The sequence below is a fragment of the Humulus lupulus genome, chromosome 8 (genome assembly GCF_963169125.1).
Source record: "Humulus lupulus chromosome 8, drHumLupu1.1, whole genome shotgun sequence".
NCBI lineage: Eukaryota > Viridiplantae > Streptophyta > Magnoliopsida > Rosales > Cannabaceae > Humulus > Humulus lupulus.
In genome coordinates this window covers 32,583,726-32,599,762 of record NC_084800.1, presented here as the reverse complement: position 1 = coordinate 32,599,762, position 16,037 = coordinate 32,583,726, and the positions used below count along the sequence as shown (strand labels likewise).

The 16,037-nt window shown below is 34.9% G+C and overlaps 1 protein-coding gene across 1 annotated transcript; it reads right to left on the bottom strand.

The window, feature by feature from the left end:
- Positions 1–4,298: 4,298 nt before the first annotated feature.
- Positions 4,299–9,588, bottom strand: LOC133796689 (acetyl-coenzyme A carboxylase carboxyl transferase subunit alpha, chloroplastic-like). The gene is made up of 11 exons (XM_062234315.1): positions 9,434–9,588; positions 8,619–9,049; positions 8,291–8,365; positions 7,706–7,813; positions 7,464–7,624; positions 7,005–7,119; positions 6,755–6,909; positions 6,471–6,522; positions 6,317–6,385; positions 5,891–5,968; positions 4,299–5,488 (listed from the first exon to the last, which is right to left on the bottom strand). The coding sequence occupies exons 2-11, from the start codon at positions 9,000–9,002 to the stop codon at positions 4,469–4,471; spliced, it is 2,217 nt and encodes a 738-aa protein (XP_062090299.1). The 5' UTR covers positions 9,003–9,049; positions 9,434–9,588; the 3' UTR covers positions 4,299–4,468.
- Between the last annotated feature and the right edge of the window lie 6,449 nt (positions 9,589–16,037).

The window sequence follows — 16,037 nt, the reverse complement described above, 5'->3', positions numbered from 1 at the left end:
AGCTCCATCGAGCTCACATAGAACTACTATCGAGCTCATATTGAACTACTATCGAGCTTCATCGAGCTAATCTCAAACAGTAAACAACAACCCTATTTTAACATACCTATCGAACTCCTATCGAGCTCCATCGAGCTAATCTCAAACAGTAAACAACAACCCTATTTTAACATCCCTATCGAACTATTATCGAGCTCCATCGAGCTCACATCGAGCTAATCTCAATAGTAAACAACAACCCTATTTTAACATCCATATCGAGCTCCATCGAGCTAATCTCAACAGTAAACAACAACCCTATTTTAACATCCCTATCAAACTCTTATCGAGCTCACATCGAGCTAAGCTCAAACAGTAAACAACAACCCTATTTTAACATCCCTATCAAACTCCTATCGAGCTCACTTCGATCCTGGAAACTCCCATCAAGAGCTCATATCGAGCTATCATCGAGCTCATATCGAGTCAGTAAAAACAGAACATGTATAAATGGCTTACCCCATCATTGAGCCACGACTGGGGTGTCTTCCACGTCAGAAACCACGCTGGACCATGATTCCCAGTCTTTACATCCCTCGGGGTCTTGTTGGGCATGTCTCCAAGCAGCCACTTGCACATTGTCCTATACTGTTTGGGATCTGGCTTCTTGAGAGGGTCCAACACCTGTGTAGCCTCCTCTGCTGGTGCAACTGCATCAGTGCGAGGTCTTTTCCTTGTGGGATCGGTGTAGTCCTCAAACCAATCTGACTTACGTCTTTGGCGTCTAGTCCTCTGAAACTGAACCCCAGCAACATCCTCAGGGTTGACAATAACGACTCCCGGAGTCCTAGCATCAGGTGTCACAATGATGGTACGAGGCGTGGTTGGATCATCAACATAGTCTAGAGGAATATCCAATGACTCTGAGTCTGAATCTTCATTGGAGCCCCTCGGTTTCTCCTTAATAAATGTCAGGGTCTGACTGACTACGTCCAAGATCACTGACTGGTTCTTCAGGAGGGTCTTCTATCGACCCTCGACTCTATCCAATCGCTCAATCAAGTCGGCGAACTTAGGGGCTGAGGCTGGTGTTGGGGTTGGTGTTGGGGTTGACGTTGAGGCTGGGGCTGATGTTGGGGTGAAGGCTGAGGCTGGGTCAAAAGGAAGGGTGGGACCTGCAACCTCCTCCCCCGGGGCAGCATCATCAAATATCTTGGCTGCCTCGGCTGCTTGAGAAACTATCTCCGCGATTTTCTCAAAAGTCGCATCCTCCTCCTCATCAGCCTCCGAGGGATCCTGGCTAAGCCCAGGATAAAGGGGAAGATCTCCCTTTGTCAAAGATAAATAATAGTCTTTTCCTGTTGGCCGAGGCTTCAACATCGGAAGGACAATCAACTGCAAACAACATAAAACATTTGGTTAACTCAAATAATGATAAAAGATAAGCATATAGATAAAAAAAATATAACTTACATTCTTCTTCAATAACATCGGTACGATGACGAACTTGGTGAAATCCTTGTTCCTCCGATGCGACCAACTAAGCATCCTCGGGACCATGTTTCCCGAGCTCACAACAAGCTCCGTCGCAAGCTGCTGGATAGCCTCATATGCCCAGTACTGTAAGGTCGGGGCATAACCATACATACTGTACTTGGACTATTGTTGCACCTTGGCATCCTTCTTGGCATCATAGTTGGCATTTTGCTTCACCATGTCCTTCTTACAAGACTGCAATAGCCTCCTATAAGAGTACTTCCCCCATGGATAGCTGAAGAAGTACTCTATGTCCTCAACAATTTTCAGAATATCTCGCCAAATGTGCAACTTTCCCTCAATGGCATTCAGAACCCCCTCAACAAACAAAGATAGACCAAGCTTGTACACATATTCCACAACCGTACAAATCTTGAAAGCATGGTCCACCTGTGAGAGCTTTACTTTCTCAGCATCGTTGAAATACTCCTTTATCAACCGGTCGCTGAGATTACACCCTTCCAACTCTTCTGGTGACGGGAAGGTACTGAAATTCAACCCCGTCACCAGGGTAAACTCTCCCATGCCGAATCTACAAGACTGCGACCCTAAGAAAAAATGCACCTCATCTTCGTTGTTGCTGGAGATTTTCCTCAGCAACAGTTGATGCACCAAGACTCTGGAGAAATTAAACTCCGAAGCAAAAAGAACTGCTTGAAAGGGGATTCCTTAGCCCTTTCAAGCAGCCCGAGCTCCACAAACCTAGTCTTAATGTGATTTAAACTACTACTACCCCGATATGTCACTCGACCAGGAAAGTGATCACTGAACGGAACAAGCAACTTAGGCATCTGCAACAACACATGAATTTTTTTTTGGTAAGAAAACAGAATGTTAAACATAATCAAGAAAAAATTCAAAAAAAATTCATCAAAAAACTGAAATAAGCTGTCATCGAGCTCTATCGAGCTATAATCGAGCTGAAACATACACTATCGAGCCAATGTCGAGCCTGTTGAGCTAAGAAAAATCTGTCTACATAAATAACCATCAAGCCTATTATCGAACCATTATCGAACCTATCGAGCCCTGTTTATTAATACCACAGATCCATTGAGCCTACTGTCGAACCCTTATCGAACCTATCGAGCCCTTTTAACCTAATACCACAGATCCATCGAGCTCTTATCGATCCACCATCGAACCATTCAAACTACCCTATCGAGCCTACTATCGAACCATAATCGAGCCTATCGAGCTAGTTTCATATATTACCCATGGATAACATCGAGCTTCTATCGAACCTATCGAGCCCTTTTAACCTAATACCATAGATCCATCGAGCTCTTATCGATCCACCATTGAACCATTCAAACTACCCTATCGAGCCTACTATCGAACCATAATCGAGCCTATCGAGCTAGTTTCATATATTACCATAGATAACATCGAGCTTTTATCGAACCTTCATCGAACCTATCGAGCTACTGGTTCAAACCCAGAAAAAACCACAGAAAAACCCAGACCAAAGAACTACCATACCCATTCCACACCACCAGATTCAAAGGGATCAAAACAAAAAATAATCACGAGGGTTCAAGAATATACCTTAATGAGAAATGGGTTCGATTGATGGGTTCGACGACATGGGTTTCGAGCTTTGTTATCGCCGTTGGCTCGACAGGCCGACTTCGGAGAAGAGAAAGAGAGAGCTTGAGATCGACGGTGATGGTTATCGCAGAGGGTTTCCTTTGGGTTTCAGGGATTGAGAGAGTGAGAGAGTTTGTGTGGGAAAAAATTTGAGTGGAAAAAAATGAGAGGGGTATTTTTGGTACTCGGTGAAAGTTTAACACCAATTTAAAAAATTTATTAGTACTGGTATTATTTAGTAATTATACCCACTATTATGCATAAATAGTAAAGTTTCCCATACATATTGCATCTGACCATATCTATAAAATAAAATAAAAAAATGTCGAAAAAGACAGTATAAATCTCTCGGACTAGGAGAGAGAGAAATACTACAAAAAGTTAAAACTTAATAATAATTAGCATAATTAAAATTATAAAACTCTGTATTATAAAAAATATATAAAACCCATCAATATATTTATTTACTTTTTTTTGTTTTTAAAAAAGGTCATATTTAAGAATTCAGTGCCTTACTATTTATACCAATTTTATTTAAAATGTCAGAAATTAATTAGTGATCATAATAAATTTATTTTTTAAATTAAATAAATCTTAATAGACATTTTATAAGGAAAAAGTATTTAAAGAAATTATATGATCCTAATAGTATCAGGTTACATGTAACTAATTAATACCAATTAATTTTTTTACAATCATTAAATAACAATGATAAAAATTAATGTAACTGTTGATGGGATATATTTGACGTAATATATATATGTAGAAACATAGTATATATAAATAATATAGTAATCCGTTGTGATCGGTTGCAAAGCTAAAACCCAAAAAAGAAAACCTGAAAACAAAGAATAACATAAAGCAGAATCAAAGATAAGTACTGGTGTTATGTCATTTTTCCACCATGCAAATTATTTAAAGCAAAAGGATGCTTTTCTCCTAAATCCACTTTCCTTCGCATAAAATCAGCCATTTTCTTACGTGGAAAGTGATTGAGTAATCATATCCAATAATAACCTTGTATATTACCCCTTTAACCTCAACCTTTTTTTGTATGTAGCTTTTGCTTTTGGCAAACCACTTCACCTGATCTCATCATTTTTTGTCACTATTATGTCTGTAATTATCTTATCATCTTCTATATACTCTTCCCTTCAATTGTTTACTCCAACTTACATAAACAAATAGTAATGATACAATAAAATTATTTATATCAAATACATGACATCCTCATACAAACATCTCACAACTCGAAAAGTGAGATTCAAACAGCTAAACATCAATTTGATATAGATTTCTATTCATATACATAAATATATGAAGTTATATTTATTGGTTGCCACCCTCTTTATCTCACATTATTCTAATATCTTCCATTTTCGGCACCGGGCTTACCCTCTCTAACAGTTTCCTCAGCTGATGTCAATTCCATTCTTAGATTCTCAACCTTTTCCTTCAGTTTCTTGCTATCCAAAGTAGCAAGAATCTCTTTTTTTACCTCTGCTTCCAGTTTTTGTATGTCTTTTGGACTCGAGCCACTTTCTATGCTGCTCTTCAACTCTTCTATTTTCGTGCTAAGACCATCTTGATTTATAACCTTATCAATTTCCTGATAAATATCTTTGTTCAAATTTGCCATCTTCTCTTTCAAGTCTGGAGGAGGTGTGGCAATTCTTCTCTTGGTCACCCCAACAATCTCCAAGTTAGCTGACTTTATAACCTTCATCAACTCTTCCTTAGCTCTTTCAACTTCTTCCTCCATCAAATCCTTATCCAATGCTTCACCCTTTGACAAGTTTTCCTGAGCTTTCTTCAAATGGCCCATCTTTGCTTTAACCTCATCAGGAATTTTCTGGTTAATTTCTGCTTTCAGTTTCTCACCTTTCTCCTTCAGCTCAATCAGCCTGCTAACCATGTTTAGTTTTTCAAGCTTCTGCTTCAAACCAAGATATACACCTGGTCTTGACAAATTACGTGTAAATTCTTCCATAATTTTATCAACTTTCTCCTTTAAACTACGATTAAGGGGCTGGTTTGGTGGGCCTATTAGAGCTTTAGATAATTCCAACGTGAGTGATTCAAGCTTCTCTTGTAATCCCATTGAAATGAATGCATTAGTTATCTCATTGTCTACATCTTCCTTCAACTTTTCAATTGATTGGATAATAACTAGATCAGATGATCCCTTTGCTTCAACAATCTTCTTCTTTAGATTCTCAATGTCTGACTCTATATCAGCAGCCTTTGGCATGTTTGCCTCAGATGGCTTCATATTTCGCTTTCTCTTAGGGTCCACAGGTTTGCCTTCTTGGAAGCCGCCAATCGACCTGAATTTGAGCATTCGGTGGCGGAGCAATTCATCATGGTCCATCTTTGTCAATTCCTATGTAGATTTGATATAGCTGTTATTGGTAGGTGACTAGGAAATCAAACAAGCAAAAGTTAAGTAACTATTTGAGTGGTCAAACAATGATTAATAGTTAATGCTTATGCATAAATGTTTCATGAGGAAATTAGTTGATCAGTTGGGTTTCAATTAAAGAATCAAGCAGAAATGTTAATGTAGCATATATTTGTCATGTGGAAAGGGTGGAAGAGGACAATGACAGAGAGAAAACCTTTAGAACTTTCCACCTAATAAGGCAGAACTTCTAAAAGATCCATCACCATTTAGTATTTTCATTTTGTTGAATAAATGATTATGTAGGTCAGACTGGGAAAAAAATAATCCTATTTTGTGAAATATAATCAGAGAGCATGAAAAATATGGATTTTTAGCAAACACCTCCATTGCTTGGTTGATTGCAAACTTAATCTGTTGGGAAGTCCATGCAGGATCAGCATGTGCACCACCCAGAGGCTCCTGTGAACAGCACCAACATCACTTTTAATGTTAAATTACAACTCAAGCTAAGATATTTGCAGATTTATATCAGGATCTAAGTAAAGATCTATAAGAAAACATTGAAGAGACTAATAATGACAAATCCTTGGATGACAATCGAGACCAGTCACATAGATTCGATTACATCATATATATTTCTATGATCAGATCCAATTATCTTTGTTAACAAGATAGAAAAATTGCTACTAGCATAATAGAGCTCTAGAATCTTATACGATTGATTTCGATCTCTTTTTTCTTAGAAAGTATGAACTTTATATATATATATATATATCAACCTCAAAAGAAACAGAACATAAAACTCACAGGAATGATACCATCAGCGATTTTGAGCCTATAATGCTCTAGAGCTGTTATCCTCAACTTTTCAGCTGCCTACATAAGTTTAAAATTGAATCAAGTTGAGCAGAACTGGTCCATACACTGAATAATCTCATCATATAATCATTTATTTGAATACCTTAGGAGCTGCTTGAGAAGATTTCCACAATATTGCAGCACATGCTTCAGGGCTTCACAGATGAATAGAGCCACCAAAAATATATTACAAGGAGCCACAGCATAAAATACATGTATTGATTGTATTTAAGGAAAAAAAACTCAAGAAATGGATTGGCAAATACTAAATTTAAGAAGGGAAGCAGTTTCTTTAATTTATAAACTCAAGAAATAGGGCTGCTGATAGATAAGTTATATTTGTTTGATATCTTGTCAAACAAAAAGATAACAGAACAATATAATCACCTCGCAACATAGAAAGCTGAGTTCTCTAGCATTAATAGTTTATTAGAGCAAGCAATAGCAAGAGCTCCTCCAGAACCACCTTCACCGGTAACAACTGTTACAATGGGCACTTTCAAGCCGAACATAGTTCTCAAATTATGGGCTATTGCTTCACCCTGCATCAAGTTTTAAAGAACATATTATCCAAGACCACATTGGAACTAAGTGAAACAACCATGGTGGTACCAAATTAGAAATGCTGAATACACACTTGACCAAGTTCCTCGGATTTGAGATCAGCAAAAGCCCCAGGAGTGTCAACAAATGTAACAATTGGAAGACCATGATGATCAGCATATTTCATCATTCGTAAAGCCTTTCGATATCTGTTTGCAAAAAGGAATTCAATCAAGCAGAGCAATTTTTCCTGTAGATCTAAATTGTGATGTGTATGGCTAATGTACAGTAATTCTTATAATTATTTTTCTATTAGTGAACAGTAATATTTTGCCACCCCTAAATTCATTTCTGCAACAGTGGGAAAGGAAAAGGGAAAAACAGCTCCAATTCCAAGAAAAAATGTGGAAGTCTTTAAGCAGGAAAATTATACTTATCCATTGAACTTTACTTTGCATAGAACTTCTTAGATTCTCAACATAATTTTAGCATATAAGCTCTTGATTCTGATAAATACTGAAAATACTTCAACTCTTTTCCAATTAACACGTACCCATGAGGAGTCGGCATAGCAAAGTTGCGAGCAATGTTCTCCTTTGTGTTTCTACCTTTCTGATGGCCTATAAACATGTAGCTTTTGCCATCAATGCTTCTGATACCAGTCACAATAGCTGGATCGTCATAGCCTGCACGATCTCCATGGAGCTCCACCCACTATATAACATCAAACACTACAACAGTAAACTAAAACCATTTCCATACAGGACCAGACATGCAACAAATATAAAGAAATACCTTCTCTGTGATATTTAATATATGATCAAGAACAGTTGGCCTGTTAGGATGTCGAGCAATAGTTAGACGTTGAATCGGTGTCAAATGTGCATACAAATCTTTCAGAGCCTGTGTAGAAGAGAAGATCTTCAAGTTAGTATCACACTATTGTTAAAAGGAAATTGTCCAATTATGTAGACTTTTATATTGTTAGGAACAACTAATTGCTTTCCGAGTCTCTAAAAGAATCAGTTACCCCAAATACCGGACGAGGGTTTTAGATCTTATTTTAATTTAGGACCTACGTTTTAGTTTTACAAAAATGCTTCTGTAATCAGTTCTTGATTTGGCAGCCAACATTAGCTTCAATCCAAACTATCAGATTCAGAAAAAGAGGTCTCCTGATACCCTATTCTATATCACAGCTGCAATAATCAGACACTTAAAAATGAATTAAGTTGTTTGAAACAAATAATGACAGAAGACAAAATAATCACCAATAATTATATGAAACAAAATTCTTTATACTGATAATGCTAATAAATGCTTGCAAGGTGTAATGACACTAAGAGAATGCAATTGAAGCTCCAAAATTGAATAATTCACCTGGTGATATTTCTGCTCTAAAGCAACAATTTGATCACTGAAGTCTAGACCAGTATCATCAGCCATTCTTCTTACCTTCAAAGAAAAAAAATTGATGCAATATTAAAAAAAATCTTAAACAACATACCCATAATTAAGGATAAAAAAAACAAGTACACAACCCTTATGAAAGTATCCTTTTAAAATATGCAAGGTTTAAAATGTCTAAAGTACTTTTAAACTAAACAGAGGAATTCAGCAGCACTTATATGTACTCTAAGCCACTGTAACAGCTTGAAGTAATTTAGTAAAATGAGGAAACAAGTGAGAAACAACAACGACAACTGACCTCAATGATTTTTTGCTCAAGATCAACAAGTGGCTTCTCAAAAGCTAGAGTAACTGGTTTTGGCTTTTCAGTCAGAGGCTTGAAGTGAGAAAGGTAATTCAAATGCCCTGTGCTGATATTTGGATCAATGTCATCCGGCCAGGGATAATCATGCTTCTTCCCCTTTTTAACTTTGGCATTAACACACAAACTTTTCCTTTTTCTAATCTTATAACCTCTCATATCTTTTGGCCAAATTCCATTTCCTTCTCTTATGGAACTATTACTAAGAAAATCACAAACAAATATACCCTTTCCAGAATACAAATGGGTCTGTGCAAAGCTATGATGGTTGGCTCCAGTTCTTCCACCACAATTTCCAACAATTAACGATTGAGTACTCATCTAATTCTCATCCAAAAACTTAATGGCTCATAATCAATATTTAGATCCTGTATTTTATCAAAAGTAAAGGCTCAACTAAATGTGGCATATCTTTAACAAAATCAATATATTTTCATTTTTCACTCCATGCATTTCCATGGACAAGATGAGCAGCAAAATTAAAAAGGAAAACTAAAAGAATTTAGAAATTGGGTAAGGAAAAACACCACATAAAGCTGGCACATCCAAATTCGAGATAAGCAATTAAATAACATAATTTTTATGAAAGGGCATGAGAAGTTTCATGCAAACCAATGCTAATCAAAGCACAATTAGCATTCAATAATCACTTCTCATATACACAACCATAACAATATGTCAGATAGATTAAGTTCCCATTTTTTATTCTCAATCTGCTAAGAAAGCAAACAGAATATCAAGAATTTGGTTACCTCATCATAAGTAGAGCTGCTGACATTCAAAGTTGAAAAAAAATGTCTCAATTTTCGTACGGAGCTGGCTTTGAATGCATAACACAGATAAAACTGAAAGTCAACAATGATTGATGGGTTATATGTATATATGTTGAAGAAAAAAGGCGCGTGTAAATCTCACGGGAAGGAGACCATGGGTAATTGGTTTGTGGGAATGGATTAAGTGAAATTGGTGCGTGTTATGTACGTGCTCTTGGAATCGGTGGAATTGAAGTTGGTGGTACTTTTGAGAAGATAGAATTATAGACACGTCTGCCTCAAAATGGATAAACCCCCTCCAATCATAAAAAAAATCACCTGTCCTCAAATTTTCCTCTTCCATATCTCATCAATTATTTAAAGATATATTGCTCTAATATCAATTACCTCCTTCTTGCCTTGTTTACAAACATAAGACATCTATAATTCTATCTTCCACACCAATATCAGGCATAAGACATCCAAAGGCTATGCATCTAAAATATGATACTGATAAAGTAAAAATTAAAAAAAAAAAACATTACAAGGTCTAGTGGGAAATGAACTATGCTATAAGCATGCCACCTGTCCTAGTTTTCTGCTTAAGATTAACAAGCGTTAGAGTAACTAGTTTTGGCTGCAATTGAGATGATGGCAAGTCAAATGCGGCCACGGCTGATTCAGAAACTTTTCCTTTTTTCTAATCTCTTATATCTTTATTTTGGTCAAATTCCATTTCCTTTTCTTATGGAACAACTACTAAAAAATCACTAATTAACAATTAAGCTACTATGGTTGGCTCCAGTTTTTCCACCAACAATTAACGATTGAGTACTCATGTCACCCAAAAAACTGCTCATAATCAATGCTTAAAACCTGCATATGTTTTTCCAAAGTAGGGATAACTAAAAAATGTAGTGTATCTTTACAAAAATCAATATGCTTTCAGTTTTCACTCCATGCATTACCAGTTTTCTACTAACAAGATGAATATAAAAAAAATCTTAGAAATTAGAAAATAAAAAACACAACACCATCCACTGGCAACATTCAATTTAAACAATTACAACTAAAGTAAAACAAAAAGCTAACAATGAAAAGAAAATACTACTAATCAAGTAGAAGGAAGCGTAGGAAGTGGAGTTGGCGGGGTGAGACGAGTAAGGTGGAAAGGAAAAGGAGATCGTCCATTGTCAGCTAAGGTGACTTCTATTGAGGTGATCTGATGATCAAGTCGTGGTCGAAAATTAACAATATCATGTTTTTTGACAATTTCTAATATTTCTTCACGCGTTCCTTTTCGAATGTTGTGACGAAAGACACGTCTAAATATTTCTGAGATGGAGAAAACAACGTCGCCATTCTCCGGATGAAAACAGATCGCATCTGTATCCATGCTGCATTTCTCTTCCTCTACCGTGTTGTGCACCAAACTCCAAGACCACCGTCGCGACGACGTCGTTTGGCGATTATTAAGATTATCGTCCTTCTTTTCCCAAACCTTCCACAAGTTTTGCCGCAAGCACTTTTCCCGCTCCTTCTGTTCTACCCTAACTAACCGTAGACGGCCCTCACTCACTCCCAGGAAGAATTTGGGTTTAGATGTTGAACTGACGGTGGCGCAAAAGTCATCGGTATTGGGGAGTCTGATACGCCGACATACATTTCGATCGGGATCGAAGGCAACGATAATGATGGTTTTGGTTTTGGAACACTTCATAAGCCAGTGAAAATTTCCGTTGAAGAAAATGACCTTGTCGCTACCACCTTCCTCTACCACGGAAATCCTTTGACGTGTTGAGCGAAAAGTTGATAGGCTCCACTTTCCAGTCTCCGAACGGAAACAGACCACATTGTACTGAAAGCGAAAAGTTTGATCAGGTTGGGGTATGAGCTTATCATAAACAAGCAAAACCCTGTACTTGAATAATCTATTGCAACTAGTGTCTAGTACCTTCTCCTCCTCCTTCTCGCACGACAACCCAAACATATGGTGGAGAGAATAACCTGCTCGTGGAGGGAGTTTGGGAAGAAGGAACCACTGTCGAGTAAATGGGTTGCAGATATAGTCGTTTGTCACGAGTAATAAATCGGAATAGAAATCGACTGTCGCCATCTCCCCTGTCGCCCGACTGTCCCTCTAATAAATAGTTAACAAGTGTCAATTACTTTTCTAACGTGACTAACGATTCTTCTTTAACGTTTGTTAATTCTCCTTCGTTTGGATATTTTAACACATGTGAATATAAAAAGTTCTATCACATATATTATATCTAGTAAGTAGTAACTATTTAAATATGTTATTTTATTAAAATTATATTGTTTTAAATTTTGTTTATTATTTACTTGTAATAACATTTCGTAGCTGTGAAAATGATATAAAATAGTATATAATGTTAACAATTATATCTGAAATACGTTGACATGCAATACGTTTTTTTATATATATAATTTTATAACAAATTTCTTTCTTTGTTTTTTTCTTCAATTCTATGTATAATTTTTATTTATATAACTTTAAATAATTATTTTTAAAAAAATTCTTAGTAATAAAAATTATAGACTAAATTTAAACATATTAAAGTATGAACGTTGATGGTATTTTAGGAATTCTACTTTTAAATATATTTATATTTTATAATCTTTTATATCTTTTTTATAATAAAAAAATTCATTAAAATTTAAATAAGACTTAAAAGTCAGATTATCAATAAAGCAATAGAGAAATTCTGCGTTTATCTATGATTCTTGAAAAAATTAAAATTAATTTTATTGCTTTTAGTTCAAAATAGTATCTTTTTTGTGCAAATTAATTGTTTTAATAATTAAAAATACCATCAACTTTGATTCTTTAATATATTTATAATTTTTATTTCTAATACAAAATATATATTTTTTAAAATAATTATTTAAAGTTATATATAGAATAAAATACTTTAATTTATTACTGTTATAAATTTTGTTATTCTCTATTTGTAAGTCATATCATGTTTTAAAAAAAATACCAATTTTTTATACGTTACAAGTAATCTTTTTTTTTTTACTTATTTCTTTTATATATAATAAGTGTGTAGATAACAAAAATTATTGGTTTTAACGGTTTTTTACTTTTTTTAATGTTAACTTTAACATAATATTTTTATATTTAACGGTAGTTTGTAAATACTTAAACTTAAATAAAATAATTAAAATATGATATTTTTGAGATATTTTACAATTATAATTATTTTAAAATCATAAATAATTAAATAAATTAAAATATGATATTTTTTAGATATTTTATAATTATAATTATTTAAAAATAATAATTAATTAAACAAATTAAAATATGATATTTTTGATATATTTTACAATAATAATTATTTAAATCTAATAAAAGCATACATTTTATAATGTAAATAAAATTTAATTAAACTTAAACTCACTTATTAGAATAATATCATATTAAACATATAATATAATTTACTGTTAATATTAAACTTAAAATCACTTATTAAAATAATATCATATTAAACATATAATTGAATAAAAAAACAAAAAAATAAATTTGTTATAAAATTATATATAAAAAAAGTATTGGATGTCAACGTATTTCAAATATAATTTTTAACATTATATACTATTTTATATCATTTTGACAGCTACGAAATGTTATTACAAGTAAATAATAAAGAAAATTTAAAACAATATAATTTTAATAAAATAACATATTTAAATACACACTACTTACTAGATATATGATAGAATGTTTTTATATTCACATGTGTTGTTAAAATGTCCAAACGGATGAGAATTAACAAATGTGAAGTAGATTACTAGTCACGTGAATTAGGGAAGTAATTGACACTTGGTAACTATTTATTAGAGGGACAGTCGGGCGACAGAGAGTCGGCGACAGTCGATTTCTATTCAATAAATCGTTGAAAGAGGCTTTCACAGTCATTAATGTTGGAATATTTTATTCATTTAATATATCAAAATTAATGGTCTACATTTAATTTGAATTTCTTAAATATCTCAATTAAGTTGAGAGAATATCTCAACTTCTTCTGTAAGTGTGGCAAAGACTTTATAGTATGTCTCATTCTATAGAGTACCGGTCTCCAAGCTTACTACTCATTCTGACTTTCAGTAACTCTATCTAAAGACTTAGTGAGAGCTTATAAGCCCGATTACTCGTTCTAATTATTTTCGTTCGAGATTATCAATTGCAATGGCTGGAAGCATATAATATTCGATCCTCTCTTCGTATATCTTCAATCTATATATATATCAATTCCGCCTACGTATAAAATTGTTCATATGCCTATATTTTATTTTATTCTAACATTTGGTATCAGAGTCATAATTATCTCTGTCTTGTTAATTTTATCTGCATATATATATTTATTTGTTTTATATATGTCTTTATATTCATATATATATATATATATTTCGTTTTAGTTGGCCATATTCATAACAATTTTTTTTAATTTTGTTTCAAAAACTAATTTTCAATATAAGTAGCATTAGAAATCCTTTGGATTATTTTTTCTAATGATCTTATTCCAAATCAAGTTTTGAGAATCCAACATTAGTTTTGAAACCTTCATGTACCCGATAATGACCAAAAGTTTTCTATGATATTAAAGTTTGGTTTCTATTTGTTTTTAAAGTAATAAAACATCATGAATCTCTTTAGACATTGCTTTAGATTTATTATGCGCGAAAATATATGAATTTGGATGTAAAAAGCGTTGTTTTCATTCGGGATTTTTCGTTCGGACCCGTTTATGGCCGATTTTATTTTTTGAAATTCAAGCCCGATTTTAGTTATTTTTTATGCAAAATAATCCCATGAATCACTTTATATAAGGTTTTCTAATAGATCCGGGCTTTAAAATCTTGAAAATCGACGTCAAAATGGGGTTTTCCAGTTGGGTTTGTAGACCGAGTCACGTGACCCGTTTGTAGGAAACCGGGTCAAAACGACCTGGATTGGCTGAAGAAGATGACCAAAATGACATGTCGTTTTGGTCTTTGCCGCAGAAAAATGACCCGTCGTTTGATGGGTCATACGACGATTCTAAGGGGAAAAACGACATGTTGTTTTCCCCGTGGTAGATTTAAAAAAAATTAAAATTAAGAAAAATTGAAGAAAATTTTGAAAAATTACATTTTATTTATTTATTTTGGGATTTTATTATTTTCTTGATTTTAATGCTTATTTAGACAATAAATTTCATTTTTAATTTATGCCAATTTAATTAAAACATATAATTTTGGTAAATTATATATTTGGAAATTAATTAAAATGTGCAATTACTTGTGTTATCCTAAAAATTTGAAAATGATGATGTGGCAATAGAAATGGCAAGTGGCATGGAGTAGTTGGGTGATCTGGCTTAGCAGCAGCCCAGTGCATCAGTGAAAAGTTTGGACTGCTTGAGAGGTGGCATGTCCAAGCCAAGTGCACCTGAGGAGAGTACTTGGGCTAGGGTGTGCCCGGTCGGACTTTTGTCCGAGGAGTACTCCAAGGGCATGGTCGGACCTTGGTCCGAGGAGAGCCCAAGGGCATGGTCGGACCTTGGTCCGAGGAGAGCCTAAGGTGGAGTGGTCGGACCTTGGTCCGAGGAGAGCCCAAGGGTGGTGGTCGGATCTTGGTTCCAGGAGAGCCCAATGGTGTGGTCGGATCTTGGTCCGAGGAGAGCCCAAGGTGGAGTGGTCGGACCTTGGTCCGAGGAGAGCCCAAGGGTGGTGCTCGGATCTTGGTCCGCAGAGAGGAGAGTGCCATGTTAGAGGAGAGATATGGCATGCTAAACGAGAAACATGGCATGCTAGAGGAGAGTGCCATGTTAGAGGAGAGACATGGCATGCTAGACTAGAGAGAACGTACCATGTTAGAGGAGAGGAGTGCATGTCCTACCCATGTCCTACTACCATGCACATGTCCGACCAGCAAGTGCATGTCCTACCAGCAAGTGTATGTCCTACCAACACTTGCATATGTCCAGCATGCATGTGTCCGACCAGCACTTGCATGAGTGGTCAGTAGGAGATATGGGTCGACCAGATAGAGGAGGACTAAGTCAAGATTCCCAGAAACGGCTTCAACAAGAATCGGTCTTGGCACGCGCGATAATCTCTCATTCTTCCCACAAATTGGGGGTTTTGTTACATTTTGAATGTTTTTTGTAATTTAAATGTAATAAATATAATAAAATATCCCGATTCTAGGGGATATCAGATGTATGATCCTAAGCCTATAAATATATGACTTATGGGATCAGAAAGGGGTTCCTCTTCTTTTGAGAGACTTTTGGGAAATTTTGGGTCTGAGTTTTCTAGAGAGAGAAAGTGCTGGTATCATAACGAATTCTTGTATTCTTGTAATCTGTACTGAAGAAACTCAGTTGGCTCAGTTCATCTGATCTTGAGTGTAACACCCTCACTTATTTTAGTTAAAACCATATTTGAGGTGTTACGTTTTAAAACTATATCATAATTTATTACTGCAAAAGTGTGGACATTTTTTTTTTTTAAACTTGAAAACTTATTTCACATTATTTACATTAAACATAAAGTGGGTCTCAAATATATTATACATAAGTATTAAATAACCCAA

Excerpts from the sequence above, each read along its gene's own strand:
- LOC133796689 (XM_062234315.1), bottom strand. The coding sequence starts at position 9,002 with ATGAGTACTCAATCGTTAATTGTTGGAAATTGTGGTGGAAGAACTGGA. Across the intron at positions 6,523-6,754 it reads TCAGCTTTCTATGTTGCGAG|CCCTGAAGCATGTGCTGCAA; the intron begins GTGATTATATTG and ends TCATCTGTGAAG. Across the intron at positions 5,489-5,890 it reads CAATCAACCAAGCAATGGAG|GAATTGACAAAGATGGACCA; the intron begins GTGTTTGCTAAA and ends AAATCTACATAG.